This window comes from Cheilinus undulatus, linkage group 10 (assembly GCF_018320785.1).
Source record: "Cheilinus undulatus linkage group 10, ASM1832078v1, whole genome shotgun sequence".
In the NCBI taxonomy this organism is placed as follows: domain Eukaryota; kingdom Metazoa; phylum Chordata; class Actinopteri; order Labriformes; family Labridae; genus Cheilinus; species Cheilinus undulatus.
This window is the reverse complement of record NC_054874.1, coordinates 8,575,123-8,593,005: the sequence shown is the minus strand read 5'-3', so window position 1 is coordinate 8,593,005 and position 17,883 is coordinate 8,575,123. Positions and strand designations below refer to the sequence as shown.

Sequence of the window (17,883 nt, the reverse complement as noted above, 5' to 3'; positions counted from 1 at the left end):
AACAACAAACCCAAAGCGAGTTGTATATATGTTATATGCTTCGCCTTGGTGCTTCAAAATTTTAGATACAGCATGCTTTAAAGTATACAATATCCTTTAATTTCTAAACATGTTTTTAACTCATGAAAGTGAGTGTTTCAGCCCAAAGATGCTGTAAGTGAAGAGACAGCACGTGCAGCAAGAATCAGATTGGTGATGCAGAGAGAGGAGATGTTAGTTCCTGATTGTTTCACAGTGGTTACACTCACAAAAATTAAAAAACACATCTAAAACTCTGCATATTCAGGCATGAAGGAAGATCCAGGATTTTCTTTATTGATGCAAAAGATGTACCTCTAAGGCGCAGATGTCCTAGGGTTAGGTCACACCCATGTAGGCGGATGGCCTGGGTCCAAGTCCAGCCTGCGGCTTCTTTCTTGCATGTCTCTCCACCAGTCTCCCATGCCTGTTACTGACTCTTTACACTGTCTTCCTGTCTAATTAAAGACATTGAAGGCCTAAAATATATATCTTTAAAAGAAATAGATATACCTCTTTCTGCATCCACTCTGCCCTTCATCACAGCCTCTGTCCTCTCTAATATATATAATTCAGCAGTCAGCAAATACGTTTTATAAGTCTCTTTAGTGTTGCTTAAAGATGCACATGCCAATGTCAGAGTCTCTTACAGGCAGAAAGCAGAGGAGAGAGACAGCGATGTCTCCAGATCCTGACCTGCAGAATGAAGACCGCCTCAAACCCTGCATAAACATTGACACCCAGAAAATGATCTAAATGTGAAAAAAAATGAAAGTATAGAGAGAATCACAGCACACGCTTCTCTTTTTCTTTTAATGATAATTCAGTTTTTAATGTTTTGTGATCGTCTTCTATGTGCTGGTTGAAAATTTTAAAAAGTACCTGAATTCCCCAGTTTCAGGTTTCCAGGAGAGGATCTTACTCTCTATGGTATTGAAACAGGTATCCATATCATCTGATTTGAGCAAGTGTCATATTGAAATGTAAAATTCTCGTATCTTGAATGTTATACCTTTAAATGGATGTGTTCTCCAGAGGAGCTCTCTAATCCTCGAGCTACGCCTACAGAAATGTGTCATGTGTAATGGGTGTTTAACACAGAGCCCCATTTGCAATCCACATGTGCACACTCTGCTGTTTTTGAACACTGAGTAATCTTACCCCTGGCTCTCAACACCTGAGGCTTTCTACAGCAGAATTATGACTCTGCTTCTGTCTTAGCAGAATCGCCAACTGCTACAAATACAATACTCACTCTCCTCTGTGTCTGCTCTCCTCTAAATGGTCACACATCCAAGTCCATCTCTGCCTTGTAATTGATTTATCCTCCAGTTAATTGTAATCACAGTAAATCTGGGGTAGTCTAGTAGTCCGCAACTTTTGTACTTAGTGTGTCTATGTAGTGAGAGGAAGGGTCCTTATGAGGACAGAATGTGACAGCATGTTCAGGTGTGTTCGTGATTACCCGGTGCAGCAGGTTTGTTTTTATTCTCAGTTCAAGCACAAGTGAGTAAGAACACTGGAGACTGCTTCAAAACGCATCTCCTGCTTTTCCTTGAGCTGATGTGTGTCTGACGGCGTGTAATGCTCCTGGTCAGAATACCAACAAGCTGGATATGTCGTGCCTGTGCTAGCTGGAACACACACGCCGGCTCAGGGGGAGGCCAGCGTGCTTTCTGCAGGATCAGAAATGCCAGAGTAAATCCATCTTATGATGGTTTTAAGGAACACATAAACACACAGGGGCATTTTTGTGCTAGGATTTTAGCTGTGAGCCTTGGTCAGGTGCTGCCCCTAAACTGGTTATGAGGGATTACGTGATCACTGGGCCCACACTTGATTCTTTTTCTTTTTCTTTAGGATTATTATTGTTTCCTTCTTATTAGGGCTGAACGATTTGGGAAAATAATTTAATTACAGTTTTTTCCCCAGTATTGCCATTGCGATTTGATATGCGATCATTTCTTAAGTTCCTTACGTTATATTTTTTCACCAACAAACACGAGCAATAAGTCATTCTATATTATAACCAACACAATATTGGATCAAACTAGGGCTGAACAATTTTGAAAAATATCTAATTGTGATGATTTTGACTTGTATTGCAAATTGGATAGGAATTGTTGTATTGAAGGGAGTTATAATTTTATGCCATTTTCAAATTTAATAAGAAATATGTACAAAAAAAATAAGCATTTTTGTAGACAATTCTTAAAGAAAATGCCTGTGGATAATTTTATGATGTGTAATGCATAACATCTCTGCTGCAAAAAAAGTTTTAAACTGCTATATTGACACAAATTTCAGGTTAAAGAAATGTTGCATCTTATGCAATTTGAAAGTTGCAGCAGGCTATATGCGATTTAATCCAATTTTTGATTAATTTCCCAGCCCTACTTTTTATACCAGAAACAGTCCTACTACACATGTTACAAACAGGCACAGAGTCAAAGAATGATAAAAGCTGAAGATAGAAATAAAAATGTTAAAAGTATTCCAACAGTCAGTAAGATTTCAGCCTTTAAAGCTCCAAACAGCAACAAGCATGTATTTTAAAGAAAAACTGAGGACAATCAGAGATTCATGCCATCATCACAAAGCCTGCAGTGTTTCCATAACAGCACAGTCAAAGTTGTGCCATTTGTCTTCCCTTCATCAGATTTCAACAGGATGTGGTTTGCATTTTTAAAAGACAGTTTTGGAAGACTCTAGTGAGTTTTATCAGGATTGATCCTTGTAATGTCCCTTTTAATGGGCCATGCCAACCTTTACCAACCAGGATGGTAAGATATCTGAAAAGAGCTGCGATGAAGTGAAAGATACAGAAAAAAAATCCTAGTTCTACACCTCTCTCTGCTGAGGTTTACCTCCTAAGCCAAAGCCAAAGCCAAAACTTTTAAAGAACACAAAGAAACAGCTAGGCAAGTCAACAAAATTGCAACCACACATTGCAACACACTAACAGACAAACTGATCAAATAAAATCACTCTTGGTCACACCCTTTGTCATTTCATTTCAAAGGGCGTCACCAAGAATGAGTCCAAATATGTCATCTTTGAAGATTTGCCTAAGTTTACAACATTTTTAAGTGTTCATTTCTTCTGTGCAGCTGTTCTGTTACTCCCTTGGTTGTGACACAGTGCAGTTTTTCACTGGTCCTTACTGCATATTTTTAAACAGATATACAGGTGCATCTCAAAAAATGAAAATGTCATGACAAAGTTTTTTTTTTCCCATCAATGAATTCAAAAGGGAAACTTAAATACAATGCACGCAGAAAGTATTCAGACCCCCTTCACCTTAATTTTGTTATGTTGCAGCCTGATGCTACTGTCCAAAAACAGTAAATTATGGTAAATTAATCTACTAGGGGTGGGAATCACTAGTACAATATTATCACGATACTTATGCCACAATTTCGATATTAGTATTGCGATACCATATATTGTTATATATGTGCTATCTTACCATTTTTTTCAACTGCTTAGCTGATTTAGCATTAGCCTTACCTTCATTTTTATCATATTACCGCAGTTTTTTATTTTTATGTGGCACTCCTTGCAAACCCCATGAGTCATGTCCATGTTGTTCATGCCCTGCTTGCTTTCCTAATGTCCTTCCGCTGGTGCTGCCATGTTGGTTGTACTAACTTTCTCCGGCTGTAAGACCGTCACCTCTGCAAAGCAACTGATGCTATTTATCCAGTATCATAGACTTCAGTTCATATTAGCAACTTATTTGAAGAAAAATCAATACTTGGGGATAGATACATTATGATATATCATAGTGCAAAATGTTGCAATACTATGCTGTATTGATTTTTTTCCCTCTCCCCTATAATCTACACTCAGTATGCCACCATGACAAAGAGAAAGCAGAATTCTACATTTTTGCCAATTTATTAAAAATATAAACCTGAAATATCCCATTAACATAACTATTCAGACCTTTTGCAAACACACTTGAAATTTAGCTCAGGTTTCTCCCATTTCTCTGGTTCTTTGTGGAGATGTTTCTAAACTTTGATTGGAGTCCACCTTTAGTAAAATAGAATGATTGGACATTATTTGGAAAGATACACACCTTTCTATAGAAGGCCTCACAGCTGACGATGCATATCAGAGAAAACCAAGCCATGTGGTCAAAGGAACCACCTGCAGAGCTCAGACAGGATTGTTGACCAGCTTCAGAACAATTTCTGTTGCACTGAAGGTTCCCAAGAGCACAGTAGCTTCCATAATTCTCAAATGGAAATGACTGAGCTCCGGAGATCCTGTGTGGAGACAAAGGATAAAGTTCCAGAAGGACAACCGTCACTGCAGCCCTCCACTGATCTAGGCTTTATGGCAGAGTGGCTAGACAGAAGCCTCTCCTCAGTGCAAAACAGTGGAGCTTTTTGTAGACTCCAAGCAGGCTTGCCACATTTGCTGGACAAGTCCAGATCAGCCTCTTATGTCTAGATATCTCTTATGTCTAAAATACACCAAAATAAAACCCAGTTTGCTCATAATAAGCACAGAAAAGCTACAAATGCACAATAAAAGGATCTAAATCAGGGCTGTTCAAGTCCAGTAAATGCCTTTTCAAACGTCAGAGACTAAACTGATGTTAAATGTCTTGCTACACTTACCCTGTAGCCTTTAGCTCTCTTGCCCCATTGCTGCCATTTTGAAAAATAATGCCTAGTTTAGTTATTCAATCTAATCTTTAGCAAAATGATTTACATGGTTTTATATGCTTGCAAATCACCATGTATGATGTATTTTTAGACCTGGACGAATTTACTTTGACAGAGCAGTCATTACTCCTGACATGTAAAAAATTGCTTTGAAAGGCAAAGAGTGAAATGTGTAAAAAAGTAGTCACGACTTCTCCTATGCTCTCTACAAATGCAGCAAGATAGAAAAGATGGATGATTTCATGGTCACATGACCAAACTTACGCACAGTCAGCTAAATACAGGGGTTAGATCAGCTTACCCACTGGCTCATCTTTACCCCTATAGTTATCAGAGTTGTCAGTACATCCTGGCTTTGGCTCAACATTGAAACATGAGTCGACTACATTTATCCTATTTTTGAATAACATCACAGTTGCTGTTAATTAGATCATTTAAATGGGTGAAGGATTTAATTTAGCTAGTGAGCTAAAGTTAGCTCTCAGGACCAAAAACCCTGCCAAGAGAATTAGGGAAACTTTGATTTTTGCATCAAGCTGGTTTTGTGATAGTTCAGGATTTAATTAGCAGCATGATTGCTTTGAAAAAGAGAAGACTGCTGCTTTACGCCTCAATGTAAAAGAATCTATGTGAGCGATGAACACTAAATGCTTCCTGGCTTGAAAAAGCTGAGCCACTGAGAAAAAAAGCTAACAGCAGCTCAGCTCACAGCCCATTCCGACATCTTTTGTATCCTGAGAGAAGCATGGATTCTTATTGCTTCAATCATTGCTTTTAGTGTTTTTTTCACTCGTTCTGTTTGCTTAGGAGGACATTTTTTCAGATAAATCAGCTCATTGTGTCAATATTAAGCACTGAAGGGTTGTTTGGCAGTACAGTTATTCCTGCATGAGTTGCACTGCTCTTAAACAGTTGTGAAGTGGAAATATTGGACTAAGAAAAAGGCTGTCACCTCTGGGTCTTCTTAATGATGATTTTATGCCTGAATTTCAAGGGGAAGCCGTATACTATACATAAAAATACAACACATACAGTATAGATCGACTCACACACAGCTTAGTCAGGTAAGGTGAGTCCAGCAAAGCTTTGTGTTGGCTCTTCTCCCATGCCTTGGCAGAGACACAGAAGTGCTGGCATGCCTGCAGATTAAGCACTCCGTCCTTTGCCCACTTGATTAAAAGTTCTGTGGTCCAGAACCTCTCTGGCTTCCTTTGCAAAATGTAAATGTCTCCCCTGTTGTTTCCAACGGATGGAAAAAAAATGGGGGGATAGTAGGACTGCCTCACAGAAAGAGACTACACCCAGCATTTAGAGGGCAAACCACTTCCAAGAAACCCACACCACAAACTCCTCCCTCTGTAGTCACAAAAAAACACATGTGCTGCAGTAAGCCTTTGTCTTCTGAGTTTATATAGGAGCATGATTCCACTTTTTTTCTGAAATTAAGTTGTTTCTTTTTGTCCCAAACAGGTGATAGTGGATACCCCCACCAGCCCAGTCACCAGTGGCCTACCCTTATTTTTTGTGATCACAGTAACCGCTATTAAGCAGGTAAGGATCTGCTTAAAGTTGCTAATAAGTGATGGTATTAAAATGATTTCTATTCTCTGCTTCCTCATATTGTCTCTTTGCATTAAATTCTTCTCCATCTCTTTTAAAAATAATTAGTTTCTCTCCCTTTTTCAATCCCTTGCTGTGATTTTTGTACAAAGTTTGTGACTACTGCTGTATTAATGTTCTTCTCTGGTGGAGTCTGATGGTGGAAAGACAAAATAGGCTCTGGGGAAATTGGAGAAAAATGAGTATGAGAGAGAAAGGAGTCTATTTCAGAGATCCAAATGATCAAGCTCAGTGTCGTTTTCTCTTACTGTGTTTCTGCTGCGTCTCAGCTTTAGATGTATTGTTTTAGGATTGGCTTTTTAGTAAGTCGACTGCTGGGGCTTTGAAATGCACAATAGTGGGTGGACTTCCTCCTGAAAGTATGTGCCGCACACTGATAGCATCAGACCGCCTTCAGACAGGCTTTGAAGTAGGACACCAAGGCGACCTGCCCGACTCCATTAGTCAGGCAGAGGTGAACTGTATAGTTCGACTGACCATCCGTGGAATGCCTCCCTCTGCGTCTCTCCTCCTTTCTTCCACCTGCCATCTCTGCTCTGTATCACTCAACAACATTTTTCTCTCCTACTATCACCTTTCCTGGTTATCCAGCTTTTTGGCACAAAATCTACCTTGGCACACACTGTGGTTTCTCACTCTAGTACTGTCTGCATCTTTTACCATCTCTGAAGTATGGAGTCATTATTGTTGCAAAACTCATGAGCACATTTTAACATTTTGAGGCATGACTTGTTGATCTTGGGCTCACATTTTTTCTTTCAAACTTTGCACTGAAACCTGCCTTTGTGCTCAAAACTTCCTCCAAATCTTAAGTTGCCTGCTAGAATTTCTTGTGCTGATGCTGAAACAATTTTCCTCTCATTCAGGTTGCTTCTTGTTTGTTTGTAAAACTGCCACTCTTTGATTTTACTCTGTGCATGCACTCAAAACTTAGTCTGCCCATTGTTAAAACTTTTACTGTGTATGTACAGATTTCTCTGTGCATGAAACTTCCTCTTCACATGCTCAGTCCTCTGCCTGTTTGTGTATAAAACTTTCTCTGCACATGCTTAAAACTTTCTCTGTGCATGTGCAAAACTTTTTCTGCAAAAGCACAATACTTTCTCTGTTCATGTATGAAATATTCACTGTGTATGCTTTAAACTTTCTCTCCATGCAAAAAATATATCTCTGCTATTATATTTTGATAAACCAGCAAACGGGATACAGGCACAGTGGGGACCAATTATTTTTGCTCTGCCTGTTGTTGCTGTGCTGTTCCCCAAGACACATTTAAATGGTTTCAGATTTTATCACATACACATTCATTTTAAAAGTTTCACATCTAATAATCCTCATTAAACTTTAACAGTAATATTAAAAATCTGTGAAAAAAAACAACAACAAAAAAAAAAACGACAGGAAAAAATAGTGTCTCCTAGAGAACAGCACAGCAACAAGAGGAAGAGCATGATTGGCCAACCCTATTTTTATATCCTGTTGGTTGGATCATGAAAAAGCCAAAGAGTGAAAATATATGTCGAGGGCGCAGAGAACATTTAAAACTTGTACGGATTGAACATTTCATCCGTGTAAAAAGAAAGTTTTGAGCACGGGCAGAGAAAGTTTTGAGCACAGACTAAAGTCTTCATCACTATCCTGGAATACTCATAAATTTTGCATCAGGCACTGTACCTTATACTGCTGCTTTGGTAACCCCAGGAAATATGTTATTACCCTACTGAGTATTATTTCATGATATACTGTTTCAATTCAGTGCTGGACAATTGCTTTCCAATTCTGCTGCTACTGCGGGCACATTTTTTACATAGTAATGAAAAAGTAATTATATTACTTGAATATGTGCAGACACCATGTTTCAACTCGCATTTTTACTTTCTCTGTTCTTTGGATTCTAATACCACGAAGAACAAATTTAGCATTTTTGGATTACTAAGCAAATAATGCAATTCTGATCATGTTATGTTGCTGCAGGGATATGAGGACTGGCTACGGCACAAAGCTGACAATGAGGTGAATAAGTACCCAGTGATAGTGCTGGAGGACGGCCGCAGGATACGGAAGGAGAGTGAGAAGATCAAGGTACCTTTTATATCTCCTTGGAGACTTGTCCAGAGAGAAGCTGCAGGCAGGCTGACATGACAGTGTTTGGAAGAAATGCTCAGGGGGGAACATGCTCTGCTGAGCTGATTACATGTTCAAATATGGTCGTGATAGTAATTATGTATCCAGGGTGTGTTGTGCAGGGGATTTCTCCAGTGCATTCTTATCTGATGGTTGTATGGTGCAGGTTTTCAAAGATTTATGCATGTCAGTGAGGTAAAAAGTGCATTGAATATTAGCATGAAAAAGATACCATGAATATTACTCATATCATGAAATATAAAGAGTTAATAGGTTTGAATATTTAAAATGAACATAGTTACTCCTGGTCATGCTAGAGGGCTGTTAGTGCTGTTGAGACCACTGAGACTCAACATCCAGCTGTCAAAACCAAAACATTGTCACTCTGTGTGAGTCTTTGGAAAGCTGCATCCAGTTAGAGAGCTCACACAACTGTTTGGTGCCACCCACCGATACAAGGACAAGAGCTCAAGTAAACATTTAGAAAGCCAAAGAGTGCCAGATTTTTTGTGTCTGCACTCAACCAATAGGAGCAAAAGCTGAGCGAATATTCATGAGGCTCTATTAATGTTTAATCTTTGGCTAAAGCAGGCAGTTGTTTGCTTATTGGAAATCGGTAGTGATTGATTTTGATTTGGAGTCCTTCTACTCCCTAGTGGTGACAGCATTCAAATATATGATTGTTTAAACCTCTGCCACTCATCCTAAGACAAACTCCACTGATCTGGCGACTAAGAAGAAGAAAGCAAACTGTGATCGCTGCTAACAAGTGGCGTTTGGTTGTGTTTATTTGATCAGGTTGGAGATGTTGTTGAAGTGGAAGAAGATGAGACCTTTCCCTGTGATTTAATTCTGCTGCAGTCCAGTCGAGATGACGACACATGTTTTGTTACCACAGCAAGTCTGGATGGAGAGTCTAACCACAAAGTAAGAAGACACCCCCCTTCCCTTTTCCAGTAGCATGTTTTCCTTGTTTGTGGTTTATTATTATAATCTAAATTTTGACACTGATTATTAAAGTGAATATTACTTTTAAAGTTAAAGAAGGTACAAATGAGGACAAAATTATTTGCCCCCATGACAATTTCATTTTTTTCCCAAGTATTTCCAAAGTGCTGTTACATGAAGCATCGACTTGTGAACACAGCTTTCCAAACATCCTTATTTTTGTTGCTTGGATTATTTTATTTTGCACACAGAAACAGAATTATTTCACAAAGGGTCTGAATTTTAAGCTCCTTTCAGAACTCACCTTTTTGTTGTAACGCTTAAGCTACTGTAAAGCTTTTAAAGCTTGTAAAATCAAGTTAAAACTATATGTAATCTTCTTATTTACACACAGTATGAAAACTTCAGTAAGGTTTTGAGCTTTGTGCTGTCACTGGAGAAAGTTTAATGGCAAAAACGAGAAATCAGTATAGACTAGGGATGCGCGGTAATGGATTTTTGCTGACATCCGATATGCTGATATTTACAGATTCATTTTAGCCGATATGGATATCAATACGATACTTAAATATACTTCTCGGCCAAGAAATTTCAGTCCTTTTGGACCCACTTTAAGGTTACAGGATGACCAAGGAAACAAACTTTAGTCCTTAAAAACCAAAGTTTAAAAACTTTAACTGAACTTTGAAGTTAAAGTTCAGTGCATCTGGAATTGGGAGTCTCATAAAGGTGGAAGGAATCATGAAGAAAGGAGGATATGGGAAGATTTTGAAAGAAAACCTTAAGCACTTACCAGCAAAACTGGGTCGGAGTTGTCACTTTGTCTTCCAACATGCAAACAACCCAAAACATACGTGTCTGCTTATGAAGAGCTACCTCCAGAAGACCAAAGGGAACGCTATTGCGTGACCTGCACAAAGCCCTGACTTAAATTCCATTGAAAATCTGGGATGAATTGAAGACCAGGGTCCATGCCAGAAGACCATCAAATGTGGAGGAGCTTGAGTGATTGCCCGGGGAAGAATGGGCTGTGTTTCCTTAGGAGACATGTCTGAGGCTTGTTGAAAAACAAACTATTGGAGGCTGTTGTCCCTCAAAAAGGAAACACAATTGACTATTAGCATTGGGGAGGTGAATCATTTTGACCCTGGTAGTTTTTTTAAAATATTTTTGTTTCTCTGTACAAAGTAAAATAATGTAAACATTTAAAATAAAACCAGCATGTTTAGAAAATCTGTGTTAAAAAGCCCTTGCTGTTTAACAGCACTTTGGAAATACTTGGGAAAAACAGAACTTCCATAGGGGATGCTAATAATTTCACCCTCATCTGTATGTTGGTATAGAAGAGCATTCTTATTTTTATAGTCTATCACAGTTGTCTCTGGTAAGGTTATATTTATCATCGTACTTTGAATAAAGCTCTTCGGCTTTCTAGTTCTTAAAAAATGCATATTTCTGCCTTTTTGTGCTCATGTTAGACTCAGAGATATCTCGGTGTCTTCATTTTTTCATGAGTGTCTGTAACTGTTACTTAGAGGAGAGCTAAAATGATCACTTGACCTGAGCTGGCCATCACTCATACCGTCTCTCTTCGCCTCCTCCACAGACACACTACACAGTGCCAGACACAGAGAAGGATCTGGAATCTCTCAACGCCACCATAGAGTGTGAACAGCCACAGCCTGACCTTTACAAGTAGGAACTCATCATGTGGCTCCATCAAGTTTACACCACAAGCGTGCGTTGCCATGCATTAAGTCAGTGCCGGGTGTGCTAAATGACACTGATAATAATGTGTGAGAGCTCTCACAAGCCTTAGTAGGCTAACTGGTGTTTGATTAGCAATAAGAAAGTAGGCCTGGTATTTTCAGTTTGTCTGGTGCAAAGCCTATCTCAAATCTGTCCACTGACAGCCTGTTGCTTCCTCTTTATGCAAGCAGGACTATTGCAATTTAGCCAGGCTGGAATGGTGTTTGAGGTGCCAAATAAGTGCTATTCAGAGTCAATAAAGCTGACAGCGTGCTGCTGGCTAACTACCAGTAATTAGCTGGCTCCAAAATTTCTGCAACTGATTTAGGTTAAGTGTTTATTTAAAGTTTTGCTTGGTTAATATCCTTTCCATTTATTTGGGTAATGCATGTTAAAATCGGCTTTTTTATAATCACATAGAATCCTACATGAAGCAAATATGAGATTGAACATGACTTCCGAATGCTTTTGTAATATCATTCCAGGTTTGTTGGCCGTATGCACATCTACAGAACCAATCAGGAGCCTGCAGTAAGGTGAGAGCACTCATGCACAGCTGTCTGAGGTAAAATCAAAACACAGTAGCTTAAGCACTCATTTGCTTCTCTTTGAATTACCTACAATTCATTATTCCATTGATCCTGCATTGTAGACAAGCTTTAAAATTAAAATAGCCTGGCATGGCTGCCGCCACTGCTTCCAAAGCTCTCCCAAAGGCATTTATCACTGACTGTTTTGTAATGGCCGTATAAACAAATGCCAGTGTCCTTCTCAAGAACACTGGGAGCCGTGTAAGCCCAGACCGCAGTCGTACTGTGTATTGTCACTGCGTATTTTAGAGTGGATGCCAGCTTGCCTGCCAGGTTTCCATTTAGAGAATGGGGGAGTGTGTCGATTACACAGCTTCTGTGTGCCTGAACTGTTTGATCTACTGATGTGATTGTGCAGGTCTTTGGGCCCAGAAAACCTTCTGCTGAAAGGAGCAACTTTAAAAAACACTCAGAAAATCTATGGTGAGTCAGATGGCTCTGACTTTATTACAATAAGTTATAGAAGTGAAGCTCAGCATCTTAAAACTTTCTCCTTTTCTTTGTCAAGGTGTAGCAGTTTACACCGGCATGGAGACAAAGATGGCCCTGAACTACCAGGGAAAGTCTCAGAAACGCTCTGTTGTTGAGAAGTAAGTTAAGAGGAATTGTTGTGAGCATGTTTGACAGGGATTGGACAAAATATCAGTATGACCTTGTATTAGCTTACTGACTTATGCGGTAAAATGATCAAATCACTGGTGCAGCATATTAACATTCTGGTGTGAAAAAAAGGCACTTCAATCAGATTTCCCTGCCAATTTTCCTCACTGGGCCACTACATCATGATTCTTCATGGTGGTGGCTCATGACATGAATGAGGATAATTTGGATGATATTAATAAGAAATAGTAGATCATAGAACAGGCGGAAAAGATTATAAAAGATCACTTGTGCTTTAAATACATGAAATGCCATTAATGCTCATTAATTAATTGTTTTCTAGGTCTATCAATGCCTTCCTTCTGGTTTACCTTTGCATATTGGTGAGCAAGGCCCTGGTGTGCACTACACTGAAGTACGTGTGGCAGGGCAAGCCTGGACAGGACGAGCCATGGTACAACGAGAAAACCCAGAGAGAGAAGGACACCAATCTGGTGAGAGCATTGAGGAAATGTGTCTGTCCTTCTTGTTAAAGTTTAAAACTGTATGAAATGATATAATAAAGCATAGGCGTGACCTTTTGTGCTTAAAAACTGAGGTAAGACAGAGTAATACTGTGGAATAAGCACTACTGAAGGAAGGCTATGTAAAGTAATAATTTCCGTTATTACACTATCGTGTGTTGTAGAAATGTAACTGAACCTCGAAGGCCCTGGTTAGTACATTTAACACTGATCCTGTAGAGGCTTGTAGTCATAACTTCAGAGCTCAAAGTTTCATTGTAAAAAAGCCTTTTACCAGCCCTAGCCTCTCCTGATTCAAACTAATAAAACTCTTCTCAGGGAAAAGGCCACTGCAGGCCTATAATGTGATATGGTCCTTTTCATTGGCTGTTAACCTTCTGCTCCAGCCCTCAGTGAACTGCAAACACTCTGCTACAGCATAGCTGTTTCTGAATTCATATATTTGGATAATGTAGACTCATTTCTCTTAACTGTTCAAAGAAGTAGTGTTGTTACCCTTAAAGCTAACTGACAGAGAAGAGTGATCTGTTTTCAAACTTTAAATGAAGATTTTTCCATCTTTGTTTTTGTTTTCCCAACAGTACTTAAAGATGTTCACTGACTTCCTGTCCTTCATGGTGCTCTTCAACTTCATCATCCCCGTGTCTATGTATGTGACTGTTGAGATGCAAAAGTTTCTGGGATCCTTTTTCATCACCTGGGACAAGGACTTCTTTGACCCTGAAATCAAGGAGGGAGCGCTGGTCAACACATCAGACCTCAACGAGGAGCTGGGACAGGTCAGGCACAAAGAGAAAACTTGATGACGCCAGTTAATGTCTGGGTGAACCGATTTCAGTCAACTCAGCATTCCCATTTATTATTAATTCATAAATCTTATTCATCTTTCAAGGGATTTAAAGATCCTGAAATTTTACAAAGTAGAACAAAGCGTCCTTGAGTTCTGATTGAATTTGAATAAAATGTTAAGTGGCACTGGGTTTTAAGAAATGGGAACTGCTTTCTTTGTAAAATCAGAAAATTAACCTTCATTATGACATCAACAACTTTCCTGAACTCTTCTCCACATTGTAAAATTTCCTTTATTGTGAGTAATGTTATTATGCAGTACTATGAACAAGAGCTTGTGCTGCACAATTAATACTCTTGAAAACCATGCATCTAACAGGTAAAAAAACCCTCAGATATTCAGCAGCTTCAGATTGATCTAATCTTCCGTTCATGTTTTCAAAAGTCAACTGTTTTATCTTGCTTACGCACAACACTGGCTCCCATTCGTTGTGGATGTCATCATTAAAAACCTGATTCAAACATGTTTGATATTGTTGGAACTCGAAAACTGAAGAAGGACTGCCTTAAAACTGCATTGGTCGAGTTTTATGACCACCTTACAATGACTGAGGTTACAGGAGCACGCTGCAACTTTAGCAAGACTCTCATGATTTTACTCCAACTCTGGAATTCTGTCTGTGATTTTGAAATTGCTTGAAAAGTCAGTAGGTGAAAGACGAGCATTAATTGGGACCCATCTGCTTTCACAGGTGAGAGCTCACTAACTTGGTGGATAGCTTCACTCATGGTTCAGATGCGTCTCACATTAAAAAGATAAATAAATACAAACAGTCCTCTAGTAACATGCATTCATGAATCCCAGCAGAGCTCACTAAACACATATAAACACTGCTAAACACTCTGCCCAAGGCATGATTGGAAATTCCGCACAAATATCCTGCAGATTTGAATTATAAATATCATTCCGGTATAAGTCCATGATATTATTGCTTCCGCCACTGGGTGAGTACATAAGGAAGTTAAAAGGCTAATGTTTGCTTAAAGAAACTGTGGTTTTATCTTAAATTCTTTGGCTAGATATCTTCAGAAGTTAACCTTTTCCTCGTCAGTGGTGCCGTTGCAACTCTGTGTCCCACTGACCTCCCAGTGACCCTTTGCTCTTGCTGCAGGATGAGATGTAATGTTGATGTAGTGATGATTTACAATTGGAAGTCTGTGCATTGTGTTGTATTTAAAAAAAAAAAAACGGATATTCTACGCTTGTGACTTGCTTTTTGGAGCTTTCTGATTGACGAGAATTGATGTGGTTTGGCAGTGGCCGGCACTGAAAATACACCTGCAGCGTATCTCGAATGGAGCGGAGTGGAGTGGTACTCCAGGGTGTGGTCGCTGTATGTGGAAAGTGGAGGTCAGAATGGAGTTAAAATTACACTATAGGAGGTAAATTCAACTCTAAAATGGTTAACCTGGAGATATCAATACTCCAATTTGTGCTGTGCAGTTGAAGCAAAAGTGAATAACTGCAAACCAGATTTCTGGACATGGTGTTGACACTGGTTATGAATTAAAATCAACACTGTAGTTAATTGGAAAATTTGACTTTCGTAGATTGACTCTCATGTTGTTTAATTAGACTTTGCAAGAGTTAAATTGACTCTATATTCCAATTGTAGCCCTTTTTTCTGTGTACAGCACTGGTTCTAAGTCAGTAGGTCTGGACCCAAAAGTGGGTCGCAAGGATATTTTCTCTGGGTCATGAAGGTGTGCATGTGAAAAATAATCACGTAAAAAGCACATGAAATACTTTACAACAGGCTTGTATTTTATTTTTTTTTTTGTTGCATGGTTTTTTACCTTCTGAGTGCCAAACTGTGTAAAGTAAACTATATATTTGTTAACTAAATCTGATTCATCAAAAATGTTCTGAAATAAGGGTCTGGTTTTTTCATGAAGGAGCTGATGTTTGGTCCTCAGGCTAGAGCAGTTAAAAACCACTGGTCTACAGTGATTTCTTCTGTACTGCTGTTGATAAGAGCAGCCTATAATAAGAGCAGATTGCCTGCACTGTCCTGACTTCACCTACTTTATCTCCTTTCTGACTCAAACAGCACTGCCATAGATCAGTCACACTTGGTTTGTTAGATGATTGCTTTAATTAAAGGTGATGCTCCGTTAAACTCATGAATGCAGTGTAATTCTTTCTGGGAGTAACTGCTTCGTCTTATTGTTGAAAGCTGTTAAATGGACAGGCTGGATTTTTATGTGTTTGAAAGAGCCTGTCATGTACCTTTATCACGTCGCCTGCAGGTGGAGTACGTCTTCACAGACAAAACAGGCACCCTCACTCAGAACAACATGGAGTTCATTGAGTGCTGCATCGACGGTTTCCAGTACAAGTACCGGGACGCGAGCTCCGAGCTGGACGGATTCTGTGTCACAGATGGACCTGTGAGCAAACTGCAGCAGAAAGCTGGCAGGGTGGGTGTTGTGGCGTCCCTCCATCTGTTGTTAAAATAACCACACACACTAGCAGCAGCATATGGCCATTACATAGCTCGCTGCCCAGAAAGACCCTTCATAGGTCATCCGCATACATCCTCCTTGACATGTCAACATTAAGCACTCAACATGAAGGGGGAGCAAATTGACTGTGCTCTTAACATGAGCACCTGATGACACTTGACAGATTACCGTTCTTCAACACATATTGATAAGAAGTCAGTTTGGAGAAATGGTTGAGCTTTGAACTCAAGCTTCTGTATATGGCTTTTTATCGTGCTTTTAATTAATTAATAGAGTAAAGGTTAACGTGGCTAATGATTAAATGTGTTGAAACAGAATTTCCAGTCTAACCCATGTTTATTGTGTTAGTAGGAGAGGGAGGAGTTGTTCCTGCGTGCCCTGTGCCTGTGCCACACAGTCCAGGTGAAGGAGTCTACAGAGGAGGGTCAAGGCCAAGGGGATGGACTCATAGACCAGGTGGATGGCTTAGGGGTGGACGGAGGGGTGCTTCATTCGCCACAGGAGCAGAGGGGCTTTATAGCATCTTCACCTGATGAGGTTGCTCTGGTCAAAGGTGCCATGAGGTAAGAGAGAGGCTAAAGCCATGCAGTGAATTTAAATGACATGTTGTGAAACGGAAAAACACATTAGAGTTTGAATGTTCTTTAGAGCAGTGATCATCAACTGGAGGCCCGGGGACCACATCAGGCCCTCCCATATCTTCCCATCCGGCCCCCAGAATATTATCAAATTCAAAATATGAGCATAATTAAAATTCTAGTGAAAAAAATGTTGTTATTATTATTTTTTTAAAACTCCCTACTACTATTAAAACAACTCCATAAACAACTGACTGAGATTAAAACAGTATAATCAGGAATTACTTTGTTTCATCCATTTTTTTAGAAAACCACCTATAAGCCATTATTAGCAAATATAGTGCATGTTAAACATGTATGTATCAGTTCATTCTTGATTAAAAAAAATGCTGGTTCTATTGAAACTTTCAGCTTAAGGTGTTTTGGGAGTGCAGTTTTCCTGCTTAGGTTCTTCACTTACCATTACACAGTATATTAGCATCAAACCAAATGATAGACAACATGACAGCCACAGAAATAATTAGCTAAAATTTCTCAGTCGCCCCCTTGTGGCTGGCTGTGATATACGTATTGATCCAAATACTGAAGCCAAAAAATTTAGTACATTTGAAAGAAAATGAAAATAGATATTTAAAATAATATGTTAATATGACAATTTTCTTTAGTTTATTTGAAAGTTTGGCCCCCAAAGTGTCTGTTTAAGAAAAAGCTGACCCTTGTAAATGTAGTTGATGACCCCTGTTTAAGAGGATGTACAGCCTATGATTTTTTTTTTTCTAAGACAGTGTATCCTATCCCTTAATTAAGACTGTTCTTTTTATTTTTTGTATCCCATATGTTCATTTATTTTCAATCTGCTTAACATAAGTGTTCATTTTAGTTTTAATCTCATATTTCTGCCCTCATACAGTTGTGTTTAAATAATAGCAGCATGCACAACACTGCACATTCTATTCCAAATCAAAACATGAAGAAAAATATACCAAGTTTGTCATTGTTTTAAAAAGTGAAAGTGAGGAAAAAATGAATATTAGGCAGTGCAATGTCTGCATTTTTCTTTACAAACTCAAACATTTCTGTATTAACTAAGAAAGAAAAAGATTTAGCTTTCCTGTGAATCACTGTAATAAAATGTAGT

At 39.0% G+C, this 17,883-nt stretch overlaps 1 protein-coding gene across 1 annotated transcript in view; it reads left to right on the top strand.

Moving 5' to 3' along the window:
- Window positions 1-17,883, top strand: part of atp11c (ATPase phospholipid transporting 11C) — an 82,502-nt gene that overhangs the window by 42,001 nt on the left and 22,618 nt on the right. The window contains exons 4-14 of the mRNA XM_041797173.1: window positions 6,168-6,248; window positions 8,292-8,399; window positions 9,240-9,368; window positions 10,996-11,084; window positions 11,624-11,674; window positions 12,087-12,151; window positions 12,237-12,318; window positions 12,672-12,822; window positions 13,434-13,631; window positions 15,952-16,122; window positions 16,519-16,730. Of these exons, the coding sequence (XP_041653107.1) occupies window positions 6,168-6,248; window positions 8,292-8,399; window positions 9,240-9,368; window positions 10,996-11,084; window positions 11,624-11,674; window positions 12,087-12,151; window positions 12,237-12,318; window positions 12,672-12,822; window positions 13,434-13,631; window positions 15,952-16,122; window positions 16,519-16,730 (1,337 nt within the window). The remainder of the gene's footprint in view (window positions 1-6,167; window positions 6,249-8,291; window positions 8,400-9,239; window positions 9,369-10,995; window positions 11,085-11,623; window positions 11,675-12,086; window positions 12,152-12,236; window positions 12,319-12,671; window positions 12,823-13,433; window positions 13,632-15,951; window positions 16,123-16,518; window positions 16,731-17,883) is intronic.